General features: G+C 40.7%; 1 protein-coding gene across 2 annotated transcripts in view; it reads left to right on the top strand.

Moving 5' to 3' along the window:
* The window catches only part of EFNA5 (ephrin A5), a 249,981-nt gene that overhangs the window by 188,281 nt on the left and 41,935 nt on the right, over positions 1 to 19,765 (top strand). For both annotated transcript variants that reach the window (XM_019532456.1, XM_019532455.1), the window contains exon 2: positions 11,742 to 12,034. In XM_019532456.1, coding sequence (XP_019388001.1) covers positions 11,742 to 12,034 — 293 coding nt within the window. The remainder of the gene's footprint in view (positions 1 to 11,741; positions 12,035 to 19,765) is intronic.

The raw sequence follows: 19,765 nt of genomic DNA, 5'->3' as shown, positions 1-19,765 counted from the left end.
TATAAAATAAAGAGAACTGGAATTAACTGTCTCTTTTGTCAGTAGTATAGTTTGAATGTCTATTATAGACTTGGTTTTATAGAATATGTACTAATAGAAGTATGTACTAAACTAATAAAATACAGGAAAGTTGTGTGGACTGAGGGTTTCTTACCATAGCAACAGTGTGTAACAAAGTTGAATTAACTTTCCTAGGAAGAGGTGACAAGAAAGAGGTGCAGCTCTTTTCCCAGAGAATTTAAGTTAGAAAAATGAAGATTACAGTTTACGTTTGTACTGCCTTTTAGGTGTTCATATTACTGCTTGAATGGAACAGGGTTGGATCCATTTGTGAGGTTAGGTTTTACTGTTGAATTCCTTTCCTTTTCATTTTACTGCACTTCACACCATTTAGGTGGAAAGATATGAAATCATCAATTCATTAAACATGAAAATGAGGTGATTTTGTGAATATGATATATGTATGGTATTTACAAAAGAATTAGTATGTTCTATTTAACCCTAGCAGCTATTGTTTTAAAATTCTACACTGATCACCAGCATATAAAATAAAATGTAGAGAGAGGCTAATTTTCTTCAGCTGGGGTAAATTGATATATAACTTTCTTTCCATAGAGTATTGAAGTTGATGGAGCTATGCCAAGTTACACCAGCTGGCCCTAACTCTTTAGTCTACCTTTAATATATTAGTGGAAAAAATGTATTTGCAAAGATGCAAATGTGCCTTACTGTCAGTGTATAAATTTTCAGGGTGGAAATGGACTCTAGTCTGCTTGCATCAAATGTTTGTTTGTAGGTCAACATGGCTGTTGTGCAAGTCCTCTTCCTTTGGCTTTGTGAATGTGAAAAACAAGACCTTCCTGCAGATGGGCCATTGTTCTCTATATCCATTAATAGATGTCAGTGCTTGCCTCGGGCAGGGTTAACAAATACCAATCACAGAATCGCATTCCATCAAGCCTGATATACTATGGCTTCTACGTTAGACACATGGTCAACACATGTTGTTATGCAGCTCAAGTTTGAACTGTTTGGCCCTTCTGTATTTTCCCATTTTCATTTTTTTTTTTTTTTTTTAAACCTCAGTTTTAACTTTGAATTGGGAATTCCTCCCCCTCTGACTTCTGCTGTTCCTAAAGCATATGTATTAGTGCAGCATAAATCAAATTACCAGGCCTTAATACTCAAATCCTTTAAAAAATTCTCTCTTAATGAATATATTTGTTGAAATGTCTAAGAATGAGTGTGATGGTGTGTGCAAATTTACATTTTCAAGCAAGTGTGACCTACACATAACGTAAAAGCAAATAGTTGAGACCTTATATAAATGTCTGCATGGTGTGTGCATGTAGCAAAGAAGTGGATGCAAGATGGATGGCGAGCACTGGATAACAGCACATAGAAATGTGTGGATATTAATTATCAGCCTTCTTCACTCTACCTCAGATAAAATGGAATAAATGTTGAGAGTTAGGCCCCGAGTGCCACTGTTGGACAGAACTAATGTGAATAAAAGTAATTGGAAATTGAAATTCACATGAGCACTTACCCATAAATCAACTGAGCAGAGGCTGGAATTGCCTCAAACATTAAGGTCCCACTGTCTAGATAAAGACTCAGTGGAGAAATCCCAAGCTGACTTTAGTATCTCCTTGGGTGTGATACCCCACAGTTCGGGACTTAGGTCATCAATACTGAAGTTTCGTATGTAAGTCTTAAGTGATGCCTTTGACAGAATAATAACTCCTCCTTTACCCTCCCTCCCTTCTTCCCCCTCCATCTACCTCAAAGTTAAATGTCGACAGCAATAAAAAATCAATAGACAGGTAGAGACTGCAGTTACAGGCATTAAAGCTTTTGGAGCTGGGAGAAGCTGAGGATGAGAATCTGACCTCTTTAGGATCAATGCTGTAACATGTCACACAGCATGAAGGTGCCCTCTTACTTTATCATCCATATCGTGGCATGATGCTGCCACTGAAGTCCCACAGACTAGGCAAGTGTTTTGCTTTGGAAGTGGTAGCAAAGCAAAAATTCTTGAAGATCAAGAAGAGGGTCGTGTGTGTTCACTTTGAACAAAAGTCCTTTTTCAGATGCAGAGTTTAAGAAAATGTCACTTTATTGTAAAAAATGAAAAATGCTTATGTCATCGACAGTGTGGAAGGATGTGAACCTAAGTGTGTAAAGGTATTGCAGCACTTGAGAATTCCTAGACTACTCATATTTTTAGGTGGGAAATAAATGTTGATTTATTTATTTCATCCTCCCCCTTACATTTTCTCAGGAAAGAGCAATTGGTTTCTATTTTTTTTCTGATTAGGGTATCATTGAGTATATCTTTCTTCAGGGCTAGGGCTGTAAAAAGCCTATATAAGACCCAGCTGTACAAATACACAGTTATAAGCGTGGGGAGAAAATATTAATGGTAAGTGGAGCAAACACATTTTGGTGCAGTTTACTTCATAAAGGCTTTAAAACAACAACAACAGCAACAAATCTTCTATATTTTTAAGTCCAGCATCATTAGTGCTTGCTGTAGTACAGCCACTGGAACTGTGACAAGCAAGTTATTTCTGGGCTCTGTGTTTGTAAGAAAATTAGCATAGAATGGGCTGCGGCATTTAAAGACGTTTTAATTATGCACAAGAGAAAACAAAATACGATATGCTACTTTTCTCTTTGGCATAATGTCACCAATGCAGAAATCACCCTTCTGGGATGTAATGTTTGCTCATTCTGTAGGGTCAGCTTCAACCAGAACTGTTTGGAAATGTGTGGACAGAATCCTTTTCTGTTGAAAAATGCTGATTTCTTGAAACCAGAACTTCTTGAAGAAATACTGATTTTCCCAAATATTTTATTGGGAAGGCTTTTCAGGTCCAGGATACTTTTGAGAGTGAGACACTGAGTGTATCTGTGCATGTGCTGGGAGGTTGCTGTAATTACAAACTCAATCAAGTCTGCTGGAGCATGCTAATTAGCGTGCTCTAGCCAGCCTCCGCATCTTGTGTATCATGCATCTCCACACTTCAAAATGGTGGTGGAGGTGCCTTAATTAAAGCTTGTTTTACAAGCTTTAGATAGTGCCCTTGCCTGCCATTTTGAAGTGCATGGACACTGACACATTAGAGCAGTGGTTCCCAACCTTTTTTGGAGGAGAGGGTCCCCTGTGCCTGCACTGCGCTTGGCAGTGCACCCAGAAGTGCTGACAGCAAACTTGGAACTTCTTCTTGAACACTTCACAACCCTCCTGAGGGCCCCCTGTAGCCCCGATTTGGGTTGCGACCCTAGGTTGGGAACTGCTGCATCTCTGCAGTGGCAACACAAAGAAGCCAAAGAAAATACAGCATAGCTGGCAGCGTACAGAACAGTACTGCATCAAGTTAGATTTCAGGGGTGAAGTACCCATTTCATGGGGCTGCAGACACTTTAATTTGAGCAGCTCTCAGAACCACTCTAATTAAAGCACCAGCACCACCTTTCCCCAAGGAAGTGTTAAAGTGACCGACCAAATGAAGAATAGCCAAGCACTCGTGTGGGTTAGGAGATGAAGCTCAAAAGATCAAGGTTCATGTTAAAACCTTGAAGGCCACCACCTCAACTTTACTCCTTCTCCTTCACCTCTTCTTCCTTTGAATCAACTGCTCTGTTAGTTTAGTGTTTTACGGCAATGTGCCACTGAGGATGGCACCTTATCAGAATTTGACGTTGTTTAACCAATCTCTAAAAAGCACAATGTCTGCAATAAATAATAATGAATAACCAAGAGAAAGGGGATGAATTCTAAGGAGAAGGTAAACCCTATGAAATGGGTGCTTCACCCCCGAAGCCTAACTTTACGCAATACTGTTCTGCACTCTGCCAGCTATGCTGTATTTTCTTTGGTTTGCTTCTGCTGCCACTGCAGAGATGCAGCAGAAAAAACAGGCGAGGTTAGATCGCTGGTACATTTGTACAAAGAGAGAGGCTGGCAGGAAGATCATCTCAGCCTCTTTCTGCAAATGCAGTAGGTTCTTGCACTGTGTTGTAAAACAGTAATTTGAAGGCTGATGAACTCTCTCAAGTGCCCAGACCTGATTCTGCTCAGCTGTGTAATTGTGATGGAAGTGGGCCAATCAGAGGCAGAAACTTGGGCGCAACCTTTTGGGAGTCTTGTTCCAGCAGAGCGGGTGGGAAAAAAAGAGAAAGGTTACACAGAATAAGCTTCTCTGCCTGATTGATAATGAACTAGTAATAAATGGCCTGGCTTCCCATGGAAGCCTGACGATTACAGAGCAGCTTTACCTAAGTGCATGTGACCAGATCTTATTTTGATCAGCTGTAGCATTGCAAAGACATGTAATTATCATAATCTAACAATTAGCCTGGCATCCTTTCCCAGTGTTTAATTACCCCAATAAATGGTAAGTGAATAGAGGACTTAATGACAAGAGAATAACTTTCACTCTGCTTCATGTACGGTACTTAAGTTGCCTCCTTGCCGAGGCATAATTTTGTGGCATTGTTTGAACAACAGTCTTGATTACCATTTTTCCTATTTGCCCTGCCAATCATTAGCTTGTCTCCTGTATATTCTTTGTTCGTAATACTATGAGCTTCTCCTAACTTGTGAAATTGTAACATATATGCCTGAAAGGTCATGGTCAAGTCCTTTTTATTACTTTCATTTTTTTGTTTGTTTGCTTTCTGTGAGTAGTAATATCCTTTTAGAGGTTCTAAAATGTCATTTCTTTTGCTACACACTTCTCTTAGCATCTGGAAAATGTTGAATTTTCTTCTGCCTTGAATAGGGCTGAAATTAAAATAGCTCTTTGATTACTTCATTGTTTGTGCATCAGAATCAGTGATGATGTCAGCAGAGCTAGGGGAACAGAATTTATTAAGGGTTGTGACAAAGCTGGTAAAGGAGCAGAAAATCATTAAAGGGGGGTTATTTATGGGTGCCATGAAAATAACATCTCTAAAAAAACATTCTTAGCAATGAAATAGTGCACTTAGTCCCACAGTGCCTCAGCTAATTAACATGCACAAGCTATCCCCTATCACTAAATCATTTTTAAGGTACAGCAAATATGGGGTTTGGTTTGTCTGTTTATTTTTCTAGACTTTAAGTTTTTCTTCTGTAAGCTACCATGTTCCCATCAGGTTGGATAACAGCAAACTGGAATCAGATCACTTCTGGGCCTAGAATCGAAACTAGAATTTCATCATGCATACTTTAAAGCCCATATTTAGTTTAAGACTATGTTCCACTTGAACTCTTTCTACTTATTTGATGGAAGAAATCCTGAATGAGGGAAAGTTGACACTGTAGAAGGAAATACTTCCCATATAGTCAGATTGAAATAGAGCTGCTGATAGGATTGCACTTAAAAAATTAGAATATTACTGATATGATTTGTATGGGAAAAGCAATAGGTAGAAGCTATTGTGGTTTTTTTTTATCCTTCCATCTGATAATGGGCTATTAGTGTCAGTTGTATTGTTTTTAAGCCAGGTTTTTATATTATTTATTTAAAGATAGAAAAGAAAGAAAGTGAAATACAGAGCAATGTGCAAAAATGCTATTGCATTCTAAATATCTAATTAAATAAATTACCTCTTATTTCAGTGGCCAACCATTATTAAATTCAGGACCTAGGCTCACATATGCTTCAGAATTTATAAATGTGGAAAGATGCATGTACATAGGTTGTGTGCTTGCATTTGCATTAATGGGTAAGCAGAACACTGGAATTAGGTTAAAAATATTTTGTCAATATTGTGTTTGTCTGGTTAAAGTTGTCATGCTGTTTTCATCATTCCTTGAATGTGTATGTGTGTGTGTGCATGCACAAATGCTTGCATGCAGACAGGTACGGGTCAGAGATGGGGAGAACAGGAGCCATAACTAAAATTAGGTATCCTTACATCTACAGTTGCAACCAGCCAATCTATGCTGATATTATTGTATGAGTTTTATATAATCAACATGTGGCATGTGCCGCTTAAAGAGATATTTGAGGTTAGGAGCCAAGCAACGATCCGTCTCTGTCTTCATAATGCCTTTTGTAGCCTTAGCGCAACAAGTAATGTGTAAGTTTCCATGAATGCCACCTGACAGAAAATAAAGGTTAATTATGTTTGAAGAATAGCCATGTTTTGTTGCATGTAGGCCAGCACAGGAAGAAAAATGGTATTGTTAACAAGCAGAATATTTTCAGAATACTTGGTTCTTAATTTTCCTACTGTAGTTCTACATTTTGCACAAAGTAGATCTCTTTTTAATGTAGGATATGTTTTTGTTTGTGACACCTGTGAGGCCTGAAGTGACTAGGACACAAAAGACTAGGTTACAATGGAGGATCAGGGCTTAAGTAAGGAAAGCAAAAGAACAGCTCGAGCTCGGGTAGGAAGTGTAGGAAAGCATAAGGTTTACATTCTGTGCTGGAAGGAACAGACGGGGAGGAGGAAGAAGCTTGTTTACGCCAGACACAGACGGCTGTTTTTGTCATCATCTCTCAAAACATACTTGTAAACCGATTCTACCTTCCCTCTCTGTTGCAGTCTTCAACATATGTAGCTGGCTAAAGCAGCAACTGATGAATGCTTTTATTTAAAGTAAAACCTGTATCTCTGATATCTGGCTTTACACTAATAAAAGCAGGTTTACAGCGAGTAAAGGTCAGATATGTTCCCTTTGGATCAGTTTAGGATTCTTGGGTACAGGGGAACTGTTTTATCTTCTAGCTTTGGGGACTCTGAGCTGATTAGTATTGCTAGTTAACAATCAACACACTGTACCTTTTATTACAAGTAGTGTCGTTCTCTGTTTTCTCTTCCAAAATGCAATACAGCAAACCGCTTGGTACTTGAAGAAGCAAGAATGTACTCTTAATTTATTTTAAGAGGTACATTGGAAATTACTAAACCTCTCCAGCAACATAAAATAAGTTTCAGAAGCTCCTGTTTGAGTTAGCTCAGGCTAATATTTTGATTGCTGAATGCCTCAAAACATTACAAGAGACAGAATTAATGTCCCTTCTGCTTTCTTTCAATATTGCTGTTACTGTATTTATGGAAGGAAGGGACTTCACTCCTCCTTGCTTGATAAAATACCTTGGTACATGTTCTCCCTGAAGCAGGTTCACTGCTGTGCCAGCATTATCAGCTAAAGGCCAATTTAGACCATTTTAAGCACACACCTCCATCTTCTTTTTGAGGCACTTAAATATAAATGCTTTTTTGGCTACAGCAAATGACTAGAATTAAAGTACAGGCATAGTAGGGAAAAATAATTAAGAAGAAAATTATAGTAAGAGAAAAAATGACTTATTTGTATACTTTGAACTCACATCTGCTTTGCAATTAGTGTTTCCTTACAAAGTTTCCATTTCTAGCTGTCCATACTAGTGACATGGAAATACTGAAGTGTTTGAAGACCACATTATGCATCACTTGCAGAGACGCAAGTGAGGTCAGCTTTGATGAATAAACTAATAATTGAGAAGTTGTATTTGCTTTAACTGAGAGATATGAAATGGAAGAACTTCACGTCAGGATCTGAAAAAGGATTAAACTGTTTCTTCATTTAAACTATTGGGTGGTTAGACTTTTTATTGTTAGTGCAAATCAAGTTTTGGTAACAGATTGGAGAAGTGTATCCCTTTGTTAATATGTTACTCAGCACTATAGAATTCGACTGCTTGTACCTAAATCAGTTCTTAAAGCATGATTCCCATCACAAAACCATAATTGTCTGTCTCTCTTTGCGCAGTTTGGTACTGAGGTACCCTAATGAATATTTGTGTGGGGAAGTTTGCAGTGTTTGCCTTCACCGTGGTTAAAACAGAAGGGTATGCCCAGGAAGAATGTAGTTTTAGGAAAAAAATAGGGACCATTGCCAGAATTGGGCTTTTCTGTTCATAGCTTACAAGATGCACCTTGTCATTACCTCTGTGATATGACATATTATTAACTGGTATGGAGAAAAGAGAGCAGTTTAAAACAATACATTTTTGCAAATGTTTTAAGGCAGTACCTGTTCAGTTGACAGGTTTTGTAAGCATTGGAGTGCAAAAATACCTTTCTTGCTAATGTTTTAGATAATGTGAATTCTTTTGAAATAAGTAGCTCAACTTTTTCATGTTGCAGAGGCAAACCATGAGGCCATGCATTAGCTAAAATTATACAGATATATCAGGGGCTGATTCACATTCGGGAATTTCCTTTAAAAATCTATTTAAACCTGTTTTATTGAAGCTAAGTTATTACATGGATATGAAAAGGTACAGTTGCTCTGAATTTATCTGTGGAAGATGGGCTTTTTCCTCAGAAATTAGATAGAAAGATCCAGATGGCAGTTTAAGCCAATCAGGTATTTAAAATATGCCCTTCAGCTGAAAAGAAGTACTATAGTTAAATCTGTCATTGTCCCTTTATCACTTATTGGTGCACTTGACAACTGGAATAGTGAAAGGAAGAAGCCACAAGTTGTAATACCTAGTCAGTCTGAAGCAGATAGTTTGGCTGGTTGCTTTGGTCATAACACGAAAACCTGACATATGGGCTAAGGACAGACATTACAGATAAACCGGTTTAAGTGATCAGAAACTGGTTTAAACCTGTCACAGAACATAAGTTCAATGCACATAAACCAGTTTCAAAATAGCCGAAACCAGTTTGAGATGATAAATCTAGTTGAATATAGTATCAGACTTAACTGATTGAACTCAAACTGGTTTATGCAATGTCTGTTCCAGACAGCTTAACTTAAACCAGAGTCCCCCAGCATCCCAGCATGCTCTCTGGGCTGGGCTATCTGCTCCAGTGGAACAGGGCTGCCCTCCACCCCCTTTTGCTTCCCAGCCGAAGCAGGGACAGGTAGGGGTGTGGGCATAGCCAGACACTGGCCCAGGGAAGAGGTTTATTTTCCACCCCTCCCATTCTCCCTGCACCCCCATCCCACTGGCATAGACCTGCATGTGTCTCCTGACTGCTTCAGTGGAGGGGCATGGCCAACCTCAGCAGTAGCTCCAAGTGAATTGGCCAGGGAGGGGTTTAATTCCCCTGTCCCACCAGCACAGACCTGCCCCCCCTCCCCCGACTGCCATGGCCGCCACTCGTTCCATGCATCGAGCAAGCAGGAGTATAAGCCCCTTCCTGCTCCCTCACCTAAGAGGCTCTGCTGGCCAGGTTCTGGCCAGGCCCCTGACCCTGCTGCTGGAGTGGCAAGGGGGCATAGCCCTGATGAGGCTGCAGCTTCTATCCTGGTATTTGGGGAGTGCAAGCCTTTTCCCGGTGAGGAGGCTACGAGCAGGGGTCAGCACTGCCACTGGGTGGGTGGTGGCATCAGGGCTCAGAAGGATCCATGGCCCCCCAGTGCCACTCATCTGTGGCAGCTTTCTCCATCCCCCCCACAAGTGCAGAGCGTGGTCCTCCACCGGAAAGAGATAGGGGGCTGTGATGGGGGCTGCTGCCCCTGTCAGGGTCACTCCCCCCTCACCACTTCAGAGCAGGGGAGCAGCCAGAGCCTAGCCAGAAGAGTCCCTTAGGCGAAGGGCAGGAAGGGAGGTTATTTCCCCCTCCATCTGGCAGAGGAGGCTTATCCTGCTGCTTGCTCCCTGCAAGCAGTGGTGGTGGCAGTCAGGACCGATAGATCCTGCTGCAGCCCCCCAGGGGCAGAGTGGGTAATAACACCCCTTCCCTGCCCCATGCCTAAGGGGCCGTGCGCCTCTGACCCCAGCCCCACTCCTGGAGCAGTGTGGAGGGAGCGACCGTGATGTGGGCAGTGGCCCCTGCCACAGTGTCCTGGAGCATGAGCTTCTTCCTGGTGGGGTGGCTGCGCTGCCCCTTCCCAGAGGGGCAGGGTGAGATGGTGAAAGCTGCCGCAGATGAGCTGTGGCAGTGGTGCTGGTGGGGACAATGGCCCCCTCCAAGCCCCGGTGCCATTGCTGACTGCAGTCTGCAGCAGTGCTGACCCCCGCTTGCAGCCTCTTTGCCAGGAAGAGGCTCTGCCCAGCCACCAAGGCAGAGACTTCAGTGGTAGAGCCAGGCATGCAGTCAGAGGCCATCTGACAGGGGCCTTAGGCATGGGGGCAGGGAGAAGGGTTATTCCTCCTCCCTCTGGCATGTGCTGGAGGGTGCAAGAGTGGGCTTATCCAACCCCTTGCCCCACGCACGGAGCAAGCGGCAGTGGCAGCAGTCAGAGTGGGCAGACCTTGCTGTGATTTTTCCCCTGGGGCAGTAGGGCTAGAGTGGGAATAACTCCCCTCCCCCCTCTTCCCCACCTCAGGGGCCATGCCAGCTGCTGTTTCACTGTGCCCCTGGCCTTGCCGCTGCAGCAACAAGAAGGGAATGCCAGGTGGACCCCAGCCCCCCAGCCCTGGTCCGTGCTGGTGGGATAGGGAGGAGGGCATAGCCAATTCACTTTGCATTCAACCTTTCCCTGACCAGTTCACTTCGAGTTACTACTGGGACTGGCAGTGCCAGCCCAGCACAGTCCCTGCAGCACTCCCCAGCTCCTGGCCTCAGCAACTGGAGGCATGTGCCTGTATTTCCTCAGTCTGGACAGAATGTCTGTACAGTTGCAAACTGACTCAGTCAGGCTCCAGCTTTTTGAATGTCTGTCCCTAGCCACGCTGACACTTATAAACACTGGCTTAGGGAATCTTTCAGTGTATCCTGGTAGACTCATTTTGAAGCAGTGGATTTCTTCTCGTTTCTTCTAGAAACTATACCTGGCATTAGAGAGCTACAGTAAGTGACATTAGCAAAGCCTTGGCTCTTGATTGTCTAAAGAATCATTATTAATAATAATGATATTAAGTTCATGTGGGCCAGTGCCTTGTGCTACAATTCTTATTTGACCCTTATTCAGAACTGTCACATTAAGTTGAGTGCTGATAATTTTTATCCCAAAATCCTGGTATCTGACCATAGCAATGTCTATACTGGGTCCCTCTACACCCTGCAGGCATTCTCTTGTATCATGACAAAGGGTTGCCAATAATGCAGAAAAAATAAATGTTTTTTACTGCTGTAGTACCTCTAAGTACATACAGCCAAATCAGCTTGCAATGCGGAAGTTACTACAGTTGGATACAAGGGAGAGGTGTGGATTTGGGTTTTTTGCATTTTCTGAGTTGATAAATATGCAGGTACTATTTTGTTGAGTTGGATGTATTTCTCTCTTTCTTTTCTTCATGCTTAATTTTCAATTAAAATATTATAATTGAACTATAAAAAAAAATCCTCTTCAGAAAACTACTGGAAAGCATAGACTTTAACTTAGTAAACACTAGCAGTGTTGCCAATTCTCATGATTTTTGACATTGTTCTTAAAGTGTATGCTTCAGGAATGTGCAAAACTTAGCTCTTTCTTATATAAGCAACCTTCTATATATACACGTATCTAAAGATATAAGAAAGAGCTAAGTTTTTCATGTTCCCAAAGCATAGATTTTAAGAACAACACCAAAAATCATGGGAGTTGGCAATAATGCATTAGAAAGAAAACAACTCTTGTATGCCAAAGGAATGAACCCCAAAGTATGACCAAGGCCCTGTAAAAGCTGGCTCTGCCTGTCTGACTTTAGTAGAATTGCATCCATTTATACCCAGAGTCAAATTTCTAAGATTTATTTAAGAATGTGTGTTGAGGCTGAAGCATAAAAAAGTGCAAATGAAAATTTTATAATCCTAGTAAGAGCTCTATAGTAAGGTAACGCTTGTCTTTTGTCTGAATTTTCATTTAATTTTAGATTCCAGAGAGGGGACTACCACATTGATGTCTGCATCAATGATTATTTAGACGTGTTCTGTCCTCACTATGAGGATTCAGTACCAGAAGATAAGACTGAACGCTACGTTCTTTACATGGTGAATTTCGATGGCTACAGTTCCTGTGATCACACTTCCAAAGGATTCAAGAGGTGGGAATGTAATCGGCCTCACTCCCCAAATGGACCGTTGAAGTTCTCAGAAAAATTCCAGCTCTTCACTCCGTTCTCACTAGGATTTGAGTTCAGGCCAGGCCGGGAATATTTCTACATCTGTGAGTATATAGAAATTTATCATTGTTGCATAGCAGCTGCAAAAAAAGCAAGGCAAAATTTTCACCATGTTTTATGGAAATGCAGAGGGCCAGCTTATATGTGTTGCAGATGTCTCTTAGTAAATGCAGACATCAGGATCCCCAGATACATTAGCTGGGAATCTGGAGTGAAAATGATATTAGAGTCATAGCTGCTTCTTACAAACGAAATAGTGTCAGTCTGCTCAGTGAACCATTTCTGACTTGTAAAGAAAAAAAATCACTACTCTAGTTTTTTGGAAATTCTAAAATGAGCAGGGAAAAAAATGGGAAAAAGTAATTAACTCGTGTAGGGAATCCTAAAATTTTTACATGGTTGAAATATCCCCGCTGTCATGATTAACATTATCAGTGAGGAAATAAACATGGTATAGCCTGAAGATTCTATAGCTGCAAATGCCAGGAGTCCAGCATTGTATAAAGTAATAATGTCTCAGGATTGCTTCTTGAAAAAACCGGAGAGCTTTATGTGGAACAGCTGTTTCTTTAAGCATGGAAGATGTGGAATGCAGTGGGAACAGGTTCCAAGCAAATTAGCATGAATGAGCTCACACACCTGCATCAGTAAATGATATTGAACATCCTGGACCCAGGGCTCTGTAGCAAGGAAATCTGCACCAATACTGCATTGGGCACCAGATATAGTATGGAAAAACTTACAGGAGAACAGGCTAGTCACCTAAGGAATAAAAATATCAGGCGGCTAAAATGGACCTAACTAGGATTTTGTGATCTCGTAACCATGCTTTGTAACTGTCACTCCTGTTATCTTGTTTGACTAATGCTCCAACAAAGATCTTACTTCATCAATTTATGTACCTGAAGTCTTCCGTTTCCCAACAAGCTTCAAGTATTACAACTACAATATTTTTCAATGTTTTCAGTGTCAGACAAAGGAGTTAAAAGCTTTAAACAGGCCATAGATCCCAATAAATATTGCCTTCCTGTCTGTTGTTGGCCTTTCTACTGTGAAACAGTCATTCCACCTCATTTCACCAGAGAAACTGAATACATAGCATCCCTATTTTTCAGCCTCATTTCTTCAGCATTGAGATTTTTCCCTTTTTAAACCTACTGGGAAATGAACTCATGGTGAATTGTTTTCAATTCCTATTTTTCACCCAACAAATAAAGTTTTATAATAAGCGGGATTTTGGCATCACAAGAATAGCACCTTGTTTTCCATTTTATGCTGGAGTGCGATTAAAAAAAAAATTGAGCTGTAACAAATATTATTTCAGTGTTGATCTCCTGAGATAGTCATGCAAAATCATGAAAGCCCAATGCCATTTCACATCCTGCAAGTAAATAAGTGGAATCATAGCTATGTGGAAAATGTTGTATAATAAACGAATGCATGTTGTGTGACCCTAATCCTAGTTGCTTTATTCATAAAAATATCGCGTTGGCTTTACCAGGAGTTTTTTGTTTTGCTAAAGATTACAGAATTGGGCCCCTTTTGAGCACCATATTCTTCTTAAAGAATCCTGTCAAAAAACAAGCCAGAATATTTGTGCTGAGAAATTAATTCTCATTTGTCATGCTATTCCTTTGTAATAAAATATTGCACAAGTGCCACACACATTATTGCAAGTTTATAAACTCTTGTATCGGCTTTTCAGATTAAAAAACCATAATAAGATATAAACCAAACAAGAATGTAGAGAAATAGGATGAGAAATCTCAAGTTGGCCTAACTAGCTAATAGCTTGATTATTAGAAAATACAAAGTCCACTGAGCTTTATAAATGAGACATTATTATTCAAATGAACCCAGGGTGCTTAAGACTGGTTTTCCTCATTTGTGGTTAAATTCAATATTTCACTAAAAATCATTGCGTCTTCTATAACATTCAGTTAACACAGTCATTTAACTGTCAAGGGCTCCCATCAAAGTAATTGTTCCAAAGTGCTTTAAAATATCAAGAGCTTTATGCTGTTCAACTGAGTTTAGCTGGAATTACTTTTTAAATTAAAGGTAAAATAGCACAAAATGAGCAGCGAAGAGATGTTCGTTTACCAGTCGTGTATTGGCCTGGTATTCAGTGACATTAAGCTTTCAGCTATGTTTTGGAAGCACAAAAGTATGCCTTCTGTTTTTCTATAGTTTGAAGTATTTTTTCCCTCTTCATTCTTTCACTCATTTTATGCAGTAGCAGAGAATACCTAATGCAGTGATCTCAGAGAAGCGTTATATACTCTGGTAACAATTAAATTTGAGGACTCTCTAGGAAAAGTTGTCCATCCATGGTATGTTTTCTTCCCTTATGTGTGTCGAATGAATAAGATGGTAAAACAGTTCCTTGTTCCTTTCTGGAAATTATTATCATGCCCTTAAGTGCAGGCCACAAAAACAAGCATTGTTTTCTTGCTGTCTGTCTGTTAAATGCTCATTGCTTAGCAGAATAGTGTTTCATCTCCTCCTCAGACCCCAGAAACTTTGTTCTGGATAAATGTGCTGTATGAGGGCCGAAGGCTGTAGTTTTTGGCTTCGTGCATTGTGGGAATAGGTTCCAATTGTTCAATGGCAGCAGGGCTTGGAACCATAAGAAAGGCTGAAAGTGTTTCTTGGTAAGAAGGGTATTAAAATAAATTTCTATCTCCCTCTCTGCTAAAGATTTTAAATGGAAGCCATTTTTAATCTTCCTTATGTTATCCTTTAAGGATAACATTTTTTCCCTCTTGCTTGTGCTAGTTTCAGGTGCTGTAACCTCAAACCATTCATTTTCTTTTTATCCAAAGTCTTTGTTTTTTCAAAGTATTATTCCATGTCTTCCTTGGAATTTGAAATCCCATCTGTATCACTTGCGTGAACTCAGTCAGATCTTCTTCCTCTGCATTTTCCTTTGCTATAAAGTTAGATTTACATGGGGCTTATATTAGCTTACCTCTAGTTTCTTTTGAAGAGATGAATTCAACAACATGATCACCAAAATCCTGAAAAAAGTAGATATACTTTTTGGAAAATGTATAATAGGGAGGTTGCCTCCAATAAGTTAATTGCCTACCTAAGGAAATGTTAATGAAAAAGATAATGGGTTAAGTTATGAAGCTCACTTTTAATCTCAGTTTCTGTTGAGTTTTGCTCAGGTTATTAGGGTAGCATATCTTAATGCAATGAAAATAAACCTGAAGGAGGGGAGTTATAGAGCTTGAATACTTTTCAGAATAATTGTTTTTGATATCCTTTTGAAGGAGGAAAGAGTTGAAATTAGATGAAGTGTTATTCAAAGGTAAATAAAAGCATTATAACAGGAAAAAAATCTGAAAATCTGGGATATCAAAATGGTATCTCTTTTTAATGCAATATAAATCAATGTTTTATTCATTTTTTTCAGCAATTTGAAAGTAAATATAAAATCAATGGTAATAAAATTTGAAAATGAAAACATTGCATAGAACAGAGCTCAGGGCAGACCCTACCAGGTCCCTGCTTGAAATGCCTTCCCAGTTTCCCAGCAAGCTGTTGATAAAAGAATTACACTGGAAGAGTAGTTATGAGCTGTAGGCCTACTTTATGGAGATATAATCTAGGCTATTTCCTAGTTTGCTTGTGAGACTGTCATGTTGGGAAAGTTTCAAAAGTCTCACTGAAGTCAAAATATGTAACATTTCTGTTTCCCCTCATTTGTTAGACCCTGTCAAACAGGGTAGGTATTTCTATATGGCTGACGTCCTGTGGTCTTGCCAAATCTATATGGGCTTTTTATTGCGTTATTAACCTCTGTGTGCTTACATATGGGTCATTTAATTAATTGTTCTAGTCGTCTAATGTCTTTCCAGATACCAAAAGTTGTCTGACTAGTCTATAATTACCAGGCCCTGTGTTTTCTTCTTTTTAAAGTAAGTAACATATTTGCCCTTCACCAGTCCTTTGAGGCCTGCACCCTCCCCCACAAACTTTTGAAGATAATCTCTAGTGGTTCAGCAATTCCTTTGGCTAGTTCTTCAAGTACATCTAAGGTGAATTTCATCACCAACTTGAATGCAATTAACTTATCTAAACACTTTTAAGCTGTTCTTTCCCTGTTACGGCCCCCGATCCCCTTCCTTCATTTATATTAACTGTGTTAAGTTCAGGCCATAAGTAACTTTGGTGAAGACGAAAGCAGGAAGAGCACTGAATACTGCTTTTTGTGCTGTCTCATCTCTTATTTGACCTCCTTTTCAGTTAAATAAGGGTTCTATATGCTGCTTTAATGTATTTATAGAACTTTTTTTTTTCTGTTTGTTCCTTGCTAGTTGTAACTCATTTTGTGCCTTACTGTTGCCATTTTATTTGTACACGCTTCTCCTATTCCCTACACCAGTGGTTCTCGACCTCTTTGGATTTAAGGTACCCTCTCCATAACTTTTCAACTGGGCGCCACTGAATTCAGAAAATGACTCTGATAGAGGGTAACAAAAGAAACTGCAGCATTGCGGGGGGGGGGGGTGAGACGGGGGTTAAAGTAGTAAGATTCAAGGTAACAATGTCACTTAAATGTTTAAAAATACTCCTTAATTTTTTTTAAGGCTTATTACAAAAAAACTGCTTTTAAAATAAACTGCACAGAACAAGCCTCAACAGCTATGCCTCTTCCCAGCCTCTCTTGCAAGTTAGATCTTCCCTTACTTCTTGTGCCGGGCAAGATGGTCTCTGACACAGTTTGGGTCTGCCTCCCTCGGCTGGGGGAGCAGTTTTCATTGTGTTGGCAGGAACAGTCCTTTCCAAGATGCCAGCACCATAGGGTATCTAAAGGGGCAACCTCAGGATTTGTCTAAAGGATTTTTGTTTTGTTTTTTTTAAACCTACCTTTGTGATCTCTGAGACCTGCCTGAGGAGTGCAAACGTCCCTCATTACATTTTGCAGCTGATCAGTGCTGTGCAAAGCATGAAGCAATCCCGCTCCTTGCTTTCTACTCATATATACTATAGCACAGCAAGCAGGCAAGGTTTTTTGGGTAGATGTGGTATCTTTTATTAGAACAACAGGCTAGTTAGAAAAAAAGCTCTTTGCAAGCTTTCAGGCTCAGTCACCCTTCTTGAGGCATAGGAAGTCCTTTTGTTTTCCCAATTTTTATCTATTTATTACACCCTCACTGACATCTTGTCATACTTTTAGCTTCTTTCATTCCTTGGAGTCTCAGAACAGCAGAGGCTCCCTATGCCTGACAAGGGGTGATTTGCACCGGAAAGTTTGCAAAGAACTTTTTTCTGTCTACTCATTTGGTCTAATAATAGATACCGCATCTACCCAAAGAACCTGATCTGCCTATGTCCTTAGAGCAATGCAGTTACAACCAAAAACCAGTAGCACAGTGAGGTCATCTGGCTCATTCCCTATTCCCTAAGGGTTGTTCATTCTTCTCTCTCTCTCTACCCTTAAAGGTGCAGTGCACCTGCCAGTTCTGTTTCGGAAGTAAACATGCCTAGGTGTTCCGGAATATCCTGTGTAGGATTTTTGTGGTTTTTTTGCACCTTACACTGCAATTGCATCAAAGAGCAGCCATAAAAGTCACATTCTTTGAATAAAAAAAAATGAAAGAACAAACAAAGTGCTTCCTTGCAGCAAAACAGCAGCAGATTGGAAACTAATCATTGCAGTCTGGTTTCCTCCATGCTGCTGAGCTGTTTGTTTGCACTCTCCCCAACTGGGGAAGGCTGCAGCAGAAGCAGCATGTTTACCTGTATAACATAATATAGGCAACCGTGCCTTTCTGCTGTGGCCTCTTTTGCGTGGCTCTGACGTATCTTCTAAAAACCAAGGCACATGGGCAATCTCACTGGCAAGTTCTTGCTAGACCCTGGGGTGCTGGGCCACCATGACTGAGAACCACTGCGCTACACAGTGTCCTTGTTTCCACTTTTTGCCCCATTCTTTTTTTTTATATTTACCAAGAGACAGTGCAACAAGTCTGCCTCTCACCTTTTTCTGGACACCAAAACAAGTATCTCTCGTGGTGATACAGTGTAAGATATCCTTCCCCTGCATGTCCTTTCTGAATATTCTTTCCCTGTCTGTGCCCATATTCCAGTCCTGTGACATATCCCACCAAGTCTCTATGATGCAAATTAAGTAACATTTTTGAACATAGTAGTACTAAGACTTGAGATTTTTTCTTGTTTCCTTCCACTGGCTTTTCTCTACAGCCATCTTAGATGTTTGGCCAACTGCCCCATTCTTGCCTCTCCTCTGAATGCTGCAGGCCCCCTTACCACAATCTCTTCTTTGTCATATTCTAGCAATTTGACCAGGTCACTTTTATTATTCATCTATAGGGGTTTTTTTCACTGTTCCCTTTCAAATCTTCTTCAAGCCTGATTTAAAGCCATCTCACTACTTTGTAGGACAGGCTCTATATTTTCCTAGCAGTTCTCCCTTGTGTGGCTGGGGAAGCTGGAGCTCTCCTGCTGATATCTTCATAACTATGCATTCACTTTTCATGTTCATCTGTCCTCAACCAGGAGGATTTACAGCAGAGGTTCTCAGCCTTTTTAGACTTAAGGCAACACTCATGAGACTCAAGACATCTCTCAGAAAGAGCCCATTCTCAGTTTTCACTCATTTTTTTGTCTATGGAAAAATACTACAGCAATCTTCTGTTGCAGAAAGCTTAGACTACAACAGATCAGAATTTTTTTTTGACAATGTGGATTTTTATTTGAACTCTCTGGGTCTGACTTGTGAATCATGTAGGTTTCCGCACACATAACAGTGCTAATCTTGAATGGCACCTGTGAAACGATCTCATGGCACCCTAGGGAATCACAGATTTTGCAGGAATAGTACCTGTCCCTCACCCGTGATCACAGAACTCGCGTCTCCCCAGTGGTTCTACTTGGAGATATTGTTAGTACCATCATGTGCCATTTTAGATTGCCCCCAGATGGGCGGTGCACCTTCTGGGAGGATGGATCAATTTGGCACCCATGCTGTATTAGAAAAGACTAGAACCTGACTCTAATGTGAATGTAGTAATCACAAGGCTGTAATGTGATTCTAACTCTCTCTCTCTCGCCTAGTATAATTATTTATTATGTGAAGCAGAACAACTTCAGCATTAGAGACTGAGAGAACACCCATTCACCAGGATATCCTAGAGCTCCTGAAAGATAGGAGACCTGGATTCAAGTCTCTCCTCTAAATCATAGATTTCATAGACATTAGAACTGGAAGGGACCTTGGAAGATCAAGTCCAGCCCCCTGCCCAAAGGGCAGGGAGTCAGCTGGGGTCATAGGATCCCAGCAAGATAAGCATCCAGTTTGCTCTTAAAGGTGTTCAATGTAGGTGCTTGAACCACCTCTGATGGCAGGCTGTTCCAGACCTTGGGGGCTCAGACAGTAAAGAAATTCTTCCTTATGTCCAGCCTGAAACGGTCTTGTCGTAATTTATAACCATTCGACCTCGTCATCCCTTGGGGCGCTCTGGTGAACCAACGTTCCCCCAGGTACTGGTGGTCACCCCGATAAACTTATAGGTGGCCATCAGATTCCCCCCTGAGCCTGTGCTTTTCCAGGTTAAAGAGCCCCATGGCTCTCAGCCTGTCATTGTAAGGTCTGTTTTCCTGACCTCTTATTGTGCATGTGGCTCTCCTCTGCACCCACTCAAGCTTCTCTACATCCTTTTTAAATTGTGGAGCCCAAAACTGGATGCAGTACTCCAGCTGCGGCCTCATCAAGGCCGAGTACAAGGGGAGAATGATGTCCC

The sequence above is a fragment of the Crocodylus porosus genome, unplaced genomic scaffold (genome assembly GCF_001723895.1).
Source record: "Crocodylus porosus isolate Cpor-Errol unplaced genomic scaffold, CroPor_comp1, whole genome shotgun sequence".
NCBI classification, from domain to species: domain Eukaryota; kingdom Metazoa; phylum Chordata; order Crocodylia; family Crocodylidae; genus Crocodylus; species Crocodylus porosus.
This window is presented reverse-complemented; position numbering and strand designations above follow the sequence as displayed.